The sequence below is a fragment of the Petaurus breviceps genome, unplaced genomic scaffold, assembly GCF_028583685.1.
Source record: "Petaurus breviceps papuanus isolate PSGF00001 unplaced genomic scaffold, PetGlider_PUasm1.0 90633, whole genome shotgun sequence".
Classification (NCBI taxonomy): domain Eukaryota; kingdom Metazoa; phylum Chordata; class Mammalia; order Diprotodontia; family Petauridae; genus Petaurus; species Petaurus breviceps.
In genome coordinates, this window is record NW_027187293.1 from 7,346,360 (window position 1) to 7,354,706 (window position 8,347).

The 8,347-nt window shown below is 33.6% G+C and overlaps 1 protein-coding gene across 1 annotated transcript in view; it reads right to left on the reverse strand.

Annotated features, from left to right (window-relative positions):
- The window catches only part of RYR2 (ryanodine receptor 2), an 864,696-nt gene that overhangs the window by 170,499 nt on the left and 685,850 nt on the right, over positions 1 to 8,347 (reverse strand). Inside the window, exons 66-67 of the mRNA XM_069064486.1 lie at positions 4,473 to 4,603; positions 2,254 to 2,574 (exon numbers count right to left, since the gene is read on the reverse strand). Coding sequence (XP_068920587.1) covers positions 2,254 to 2,574; positions 4,473 to 4,603 — 452 coding nt within the window. The remainder of the gene's footprint in view (positions 1 to 2,253; positions 2,575 to 4,472; positions 4,604 to 8,347) is intronic.

An 8,347-nucleotide genomic window follows, 5' to 3' on the forward strand; every position in this document is an offset into this window, starting at 1 on the left:
AGACCACTGGGACATGATGGAAATTCAAAGGCAAGAAATAAAAGTAAAAGGCTCTAACTAGCCACATTTGTTTTAAAGAAAGCAAAAGAGAAATTCCCTTCTTCATCTCCTAAAATTAGCTATGTAAGAATTTATATGGAGATCAGTGAAGATGGGACTATCCTGTCTAAATTAGAGACAGGATAAGACTTTTAGACTTATTGTAATAAATCATAATGTAAAACAACTTTTTCATACACAAAAAAGTATTTTAAGGAAAATATTATGCATTATTGCACCATGATCCTAGCTAACAACTTTTTAAAACTTTGAGAAAAATATTTTAAAGAGATTTTACAAGTTACCTAAAACATACACATTTAATATTATCAAAGAAGGAATACTTCTATACTTTTACAAGTAATACTAGAAAGAAATAATAAAAAGCTAAGAAATTGTCTCAGAGGCATTTTGGGGGTATTTTAAAAAATAATCCTTTCTCCATAATAAGGTAATATTGTTAGATAATTATTATTAATAATTATTAAATTAATTACTTAAATGAATGAATCTAATGAATAAAAATGAAATTAATAACTCTATAATTAACAAATTAATAAATAATTATCTATAATCAGGACTATCCTGCAAAAGTACTATTTCCTTTTCCTTCTTCAATTCCACTATAACCATCTCCAAACCTACAACTATTAACACATTCATCAGATCCCTCTCTAAAACTTTTTCCTGGGACTGGTCAAAAATTTCTTTCACCACCAAAGGAATTCCCAAAACTTCTCTTCAACTCTTAGAATTATGATTAAATTAGTCTTTTTTTCTGCACTATGGCCACTAATGGTATGGTATTTTTGCACTACAATTTCATCCATGGGATCACGGTCAATCAAATTTTTAAAAATGCCACCCCACCCTATTCTTATTTTTTTTAAAACAATTTGTTTTTATTTCAATAGTATCAATTTAACCATATCCTCAATATCTTTTTTAATTTCACCAACAGTTTCTTCACAGTAACATGAAGCCAAGTTTGCTGTCTAAAGACTTTTAGGCCGAACCACTCTTCCATCAACTTAAGGAAGTTCTATGGACATGGCTGTTCTACTTCAGTCATATATAAAAGTATTACAAAACCAAATGCTTCAATCTTTTGCTAGTGGGATCCCTCACAGTCTGTGAGTTTTCTCCATTATGCACTGTGGTTTCTCAAACCATTTTTTGTTGATTCCAAGCTTAGGACTCCAATGAACAATTTATGGAACTATTCCTTTTCTTTTTCTATGATGGAATCAGTTGCTTCAACCAAATTCTGCAGAGCTAAGCAAAATGAGAAACTGGAGCATAGTCTAATGTAGACATGAAGGCAAGGTCACAGTGGAAGATGGTAAGCAGGAAAAGGCAGAGAAGGCATAGGCTATAGCTGAAATGACTTGACTTTTTTAAAAAAAATTAATTTCCTGATCATTTTACTATACATATATGTAGACTGATACAGTACTATAAAAGTAGAATTATTGGGCAGCTAGGTGGTGAAGTTAATAGAACACCAGCCCTGGAGTAAGGAGAACCTGAGTTCAAATCTGGCCTCACACACTTAACATTTACTTGCCGTGTGACCTTGAGCAAGTCATTTAACCCCAATTGCCCTGCCTTCCCCCTCCAAAAAAAAATTATAAAATAAAAGTAGAATTATTTGGTCATCTAGTTCAATGGACTATTGATTCTATAGGTTTAGGGATAATTTCTTAAGCTTTGAGAAATTTACTTGGGAATTTTAAAAAGTCAAATATTTAGAAAGTTTCCAAATATTAGTAAAGAGATTGAGCATAGGGGCGGCCAGGTAGCACAGCGAATAAGAGCACTGGCTCCAGTGCCAGGATGACCCAGGGATCAAATCCGGGCTCAGATACTTAGCACCACACCCAGAAATAACTGGCCGTGTAACCTTGAGCAAGTTACTTAACCCTGATTGCTTATTAAAAAAAAAAAAAGAGAGAGAGAGAGATTGAGCATAAGAAATTCCTTGGGTCACCCAGAAAATCAACAGAATGTTTCATTTATTATTATGGTAAATCCATGATAATTTCTGAAACAAAGTGGCAACTATAAGAAAATCAGTTTCATTAGTCAATAGAAGAAAAATATCGAGTTTCCATAAATAATATGAGCAAAAAAATTATATAATTCTTACTTATTCAAAACTATTCAGAAGTCAAAATACTTTTTAAATATGGCAATACCTTTTCAAAATCTTACCTGCTAACCTCTTCATCCAAGCTCCTTCATCAATACCCAAATTGTTATAAATGATTTTCAATATATTCCCTAGAAGTGTGTTCATATGCTCTGAATTCAGGGCCGTACAGCATGTATCTGTCCTGTCAGGATTGTTTTCAGGTCCATGTTCCCACCATCGGGACATATAGCTACAAAGCATGGGCAATATAACTTCCATGACATGTGGCATTTGTGTGTAACGAATTCCAGACTCTGCAAGTTCCACAATTTCATCCATTAGCTTCTCCAAAGATGGTATATTTGGGCAAACCTCTTCCACACTATTTGGCAAATTGAGGGCTAGACAAAAACATTTTGAAAAGTGTTCAAAGAAAGGAATATAGATAGCACATATACTCTTTATTATATGGAATTATGGATATTTTACTTTCTCTCTCCTCTGCTCCATGATACATTTCTTGTTTTAAAGGATTTACAAAAAATATGTAGGTAGAACATAATAAAAAATTATAAGGTAAAATTTACAAATTGCATATGCTTACAGGGTAATGAAATAATATACCAATGGGGTAAATCAAGAAGGAATATTATAATAGATGAGAATGATATTTTATTCCTATTCTTCAATATAAAAAATATTTGTTACATAAAAATATATTTGCCTGTCACCCTGAGAGGTTGTTACTTGGCCAGAAGGTGACATGTTCAGTATTTATACGGAACTTATAGCCAGGCCTTTCTGGCCTTACAGCCAGCTCTCTCTCTACTAAAATACTCTGAAAGGAGCAAGCATAACCAAGAGAAAGACAAACATGGACCTTTTAAAATAGGCATATAGACCCAGAAGTGTCACATTGATAGCATTTTAAGCTGAATGAAGTTATTCAGGTAAAAATCAAAAAAGGAAAGAAATTATTCATAACCAGTGAAAGAGATCAAATGAACAAAAGAAAACACTGTTTTAATTAATTGTAATGGGAATGTAAATTTATGTTGTTGCCATCTTTCTAAGATTGTATTGTATAAGATCTTCCCTGCCCCTAGGCCCTTTGATAGGCTTAAGTGCACCTAGAGCCTGTGGTGGGAAGCTTGTTTTTTAAGAGATACTTTGTGATTGGGCAGTGGGTCAAGAGGGTTGTTACATTCTCTGAGCCAGGAGAAGGCTATATAAATCTTGATGTAAGGCTTTGTTTTGGGGCTCACTTTGAGAAGTGTTGTGTGATTTGACCAGACGAGACTCTGGCCAGCTGTTGAGAATCCCCCATCTTTGAAAAACCCAGATGTCGATGCTTCCCTCTCTAGTAACTGACTGGGTATGGGTGTAATGGTTGGACAGTTGGAGGCCTGCCTGCTTGAAATGTTTCTCTGTCTTGTAACTTCTGCTTGTAACCTGTCTGTATACTCTGAAGTTCAGGGTGCTGACCTTTTACCCTGAACTAGGTAAATTATATGTTTGATTGATTAAAGCAACATTGTTCATGCATTTGCTTTCCTTTAGAAAAGCAGATCTAAGAACCTGTGTTGGCAGCCACCCTGGGTATGCTGGGATGCTTGCTGCTACATTCATTAGTTGTAGCAGCATATGCTATCAATCAATCAATTAATATGTGTTAATTAAACACCTATGTTTATGTCCCAGAGAATATGTTAAATCCTGGAGTACATATAGAAAGAATGAAACAATTCTTACTTTGAAGTAGTTTATATTCTAACAGGGAAGATAACCACATATATATTAGTACATGAATAATAAATATAAAGAGAATAAATACAAATGATATATAGTAGTTAAATACAATATAGTTCAGGGGGGAGGTTGTTAGGAATTGTAGGGATTAGGAAAGGCTTCATGCAGAAGGTAGTGACTGAGTTGAGTCTTGAAGGAAGAGTGAAATTCTATGACACAATGGTAAGGAGGGTAGTAATTCTAGGCACAGAAAATAAACAGGAGAAAGACACTGAGATGGGAGATGGAGTGTTGTTTGTGAGAAACAGAGAAAAAGCTCAGTTCGGTTAGATCACAGAGTAGAGAATAATGTATAACAAAGTCAGAATGATAATTAGAGGCAGGGTTACCAAAAAAAAACCAAAACCAAAATCCTAAATATAAAGTAGTTCATGAAAATAAATTTAAAGAAGAAAAGTAAGGTAAAATTCATAGATAGAAAAGATGATATAAATTATATTCATCTTTATTTAATATCTCAAAATAATGTGCTTTAAAATTTTGTTATTACCTGTTCTTTCTCTTGTAGACTTAGTGTTATAGATTGAATAAGTGTTATGTTTGTTCAGATGTGTTTCCAAAAAAGCCACAGGGAAAGCACCAGCAAATGCAGCCAGGCATTCTCCTAATGAAGACCGCTGCCTGTAAGCACAATATGCATCTATTTATATATTTAAAAACTTTAAATATATGTGTACATATAGTTTACAGTTCTTATAGTTACATATATAGTATGTAGTTAACTTTTTTTGGTTAGATGAAATATTCTGAATCATTTTATGAAATTTATAACTTCACAGTTTAAAGGGGATATTTTTATAATTGTGTAACTTCAAAATCCATTAATAGACTGAAAAATATAGAAGAGGAAAAGGGAGGGAACAAGCATTTATTAAGTACCTATAATGGACCAGGCACTATGCTAAGTGTTTTACAAATATTATCTAATTTAATCTATATGAAACCCTGTAAAGTAGGTGCTATTATAATCCCCATTTTACAGTTTAGGAAAGGGAGGCAGACATATTAAATGACTTGCCCAGGTTCACATATGTAGTATCAGAGGTTGGATTTGAACTCAGGATTCCTGACTTCAGGCCCAGTCCTCTAATCCACCGTGCAATCTTACTGCCTCAGCAGTAAAGAAATACTTTGTATTGCTATGGATGAAACGCATTAAATATTTTAAATGTTAAATAATTCATGATGGAGAAGAGAAGTAGCAGATAAAGTACTACAGTGAAATAATGACCACTGAAGTCCCTTCACGTTCAGAAATGTGTCTTCATGAAATATCCTATGGAGAAAGAGCTATTACATAAAGAATGGATATATGAGTGAAACCCAAGAAGATAAAATTCATACATTTTAATAAACTTTCATAATTCAGCAATACTGCTACCCAGTACTAAAAAATAAATAACTTTGCTAGCATTTCAAATTAACAGTAAAACAACAATTACTTTTTCTTTTAATGGGAAAGTATATAAATTACAAGGAGAAACACTCCTTATTTGACAAGAACTATTAAGGTAACTGGAAAGCAATAAGCAAAAATTATGGGGTAACATCTTACACTCTACACCACAATAAGTTCAAAATCAATATGTAACCTGAAAATTAAGTCACAAAAGAACCAGATTTTGTACCTTTCATAAGTAGGTCTAAGGAGAAAGGTCTTTAAACAAACAAGGGCGTATACCAAAATAAAATCTAAATGGGTGCACAATCTAGGTATAAAAGCTGATACTGTATGCAATCTGGGAGGGCAAGGAATAGTTTTATCTATCAGATTTATGGAGAAGGGAAGATTTTATTACCAAAGAAGAGTTTGAGAGCATTATGAAATGCAAAATGGATAATTGTGATTACATTAAATTGAAAAGTTTGCATACAAATAAAGCCAATGTAACCAAGATTAAGAGGGAAGTGCAAAATTGGGAAAGAATTTTTACAACTAGTGTCTCTGATAAAGGCCTCATTTCTAAAATATACAGAGAACTGAGTCAAATCTATAAGAATACAAGTCATTCCCCAATTGATAAAAGGTCAAAGGATATGAACAGGCAGCTTTCAGAAGGAAGAAACCAGAGATATATATAAGCATATGAAAAAATTCTCTAAATCACTGCTGATTAGAGAAATACAGATCAAAACAACTTCGAGGTACCACATCTCACCTGTCAGATTGGCTAAGATGACAAAACAGGAAAATTACAAATGCTGGAGAGGATGTGGAAAAATTGGAACACCAATGCATTGTTGGTGGAGTTGTGAACTGATCTAACCATTCTGGAGAGCAATCTGGAACTATGCCCAAAGGGCTAAAAATAAGTCCATACCCTTTGACCCAGCAATACCACTTCTAGGGTTATATTCCAAAGAGATCAGAGAAGTGGGAGGAGGATCTGTATGTACAAAAATATTTATAGCTGCTCTTTTAGTGGTGGCAAAGAATTGGAAATCAGGGGCATGCCCATCAACTGGGGAATGCCTGAACAAGTTGTGGTATATAAATGTAATGGAATACTATTGTGCTGTAAGAAATGAGGAGCAGACAGACTTCATAATAACTTGGAGAGACTTATATAAACTGATGTAAAGTGGGAAAAGCCGAACCAGGAGAAATTTGTACACAATTACAGACACATCGTATGTGTGACAACTAACTTTGGTAGATTGGGCTCCTCTCAGCAATTCAAGGTTATAAGACAACCCCAAAAGACTCATGATGGAAAGAGATATCTACATCCAGAGAAAGAACTACAGAGTCTGAATGCAGATTTAAGCAAACTACTTGCTCTCTGTTTTTCTTTTGTTTTGTTTCTTCTTTCTCGCTGTTTACTCCATTGGTTATAATCCTTCTTTACAACTTACTAATGTTTAATGTGAAGGTATTTGGAAATCCTATATTTATTTGCATGCTGCTGTGGGGGGGAGGGGCAAGCAGAGGGGAAGGAATTTGAAACTCAAGGGATTGTGAAACTGAATGTTGTAAACTAAAAGTAAATAAATAAATTTAAATTTAAAAACAAGGGCTAGAAGTGATCACAAAAGATAAAATAGATAATTTCAATTTTGTGACATTGAAAAACAACTGTTCAAAAAAGTTTGATGTACTTAGGACAACAGCAGAAGTTGCAAATGGGGAAAAATCTTTTCATCAGATATATCTAATAAAAACTCTGATATCTAAGGTATAGAGAGTTAATACTAATTTAAAAAACTAAGAACTATTTCCCTATGGTAAAGGATATGAACAAACAGATCTCAAAATAACTGCAAACTTTTAACAACAAACGGCAACATGACAACAGATGTGACAAGTTAATGTTGATGGAAACTCAGACACATTAATTCACTACTGGTGGAGTTTTTGATTAGTTAACCCATTCTGGAAAGCAATTAGGAATTATATGAATTAAGGGACTGAAATATACATACTCTTTGATCCAGCAAATCATTGCTAAGCAGATAACCCAAGAAGATTAAAGAAAGAAAGGTTCAATATAAATAAAATATTTATAGCAGCATTTTTTGTAGTAACAAAGATCTGGAAAAAAATTAGATGCCCTTTGATTGGAAAATGACTAAACAAACTGTACTGAAAGAGTATAATGGGATGTTGCTGTATATTAAGAGATGATGAATATGAATAAGGCAGAGAAACATGGAACACATATGAACAAATGTAGGCTGAAGAAAATATAGCCAAGGAAACAATATACACAAATAATACAATAACGTAAACGGAAAGAACAAAAATGAACACCGTGCAATTACCACACATGTCCCTAAAGAAGTGATTTGAAAATACATATCTCTGCAGAAGTAGTTGGTGGGTGGGACAGGGAAGCAGGATATGGGCATGGAACATTGCATATGCTTTTAGACTTGGTTTTTGAATTGGTTGGTTTTGTTGAAATACTTTTTGAAAATACTCTGGGCTGGGGAAGAGGGAGAGATATATTTGGAAAGGAAGGTGATGTAAAAAACAGATCAGTATTTTTTTTTTGAAAGAAATGAGGCATTCACCAATAAAAATTGTAAAATAGAGTTCTGCCCTTAATTAAGTACTTATCTAGAAGAAAAACCACTTAGGATTTACCTGTTTCTAACACAAGCAATGCATTGTTTTTTAACATATGATGTTAGGTAAGACATTTAAATATTAGTTGTAAAATGATGAATATGAATGTAAAAGAAAAACAAGAAAACAAAACAAATCAACACAAAACAAAGAAAAAAGTATGCTTCAGGGGTGGCTAGGTGTCACAGTTAATAGACACTGGCCCCGGAGTCAGGAGGACCTAAGTTCAAATCCTGCCTCAGACACTAAACACACACACACACACACACACACACACACACACACACACACACACA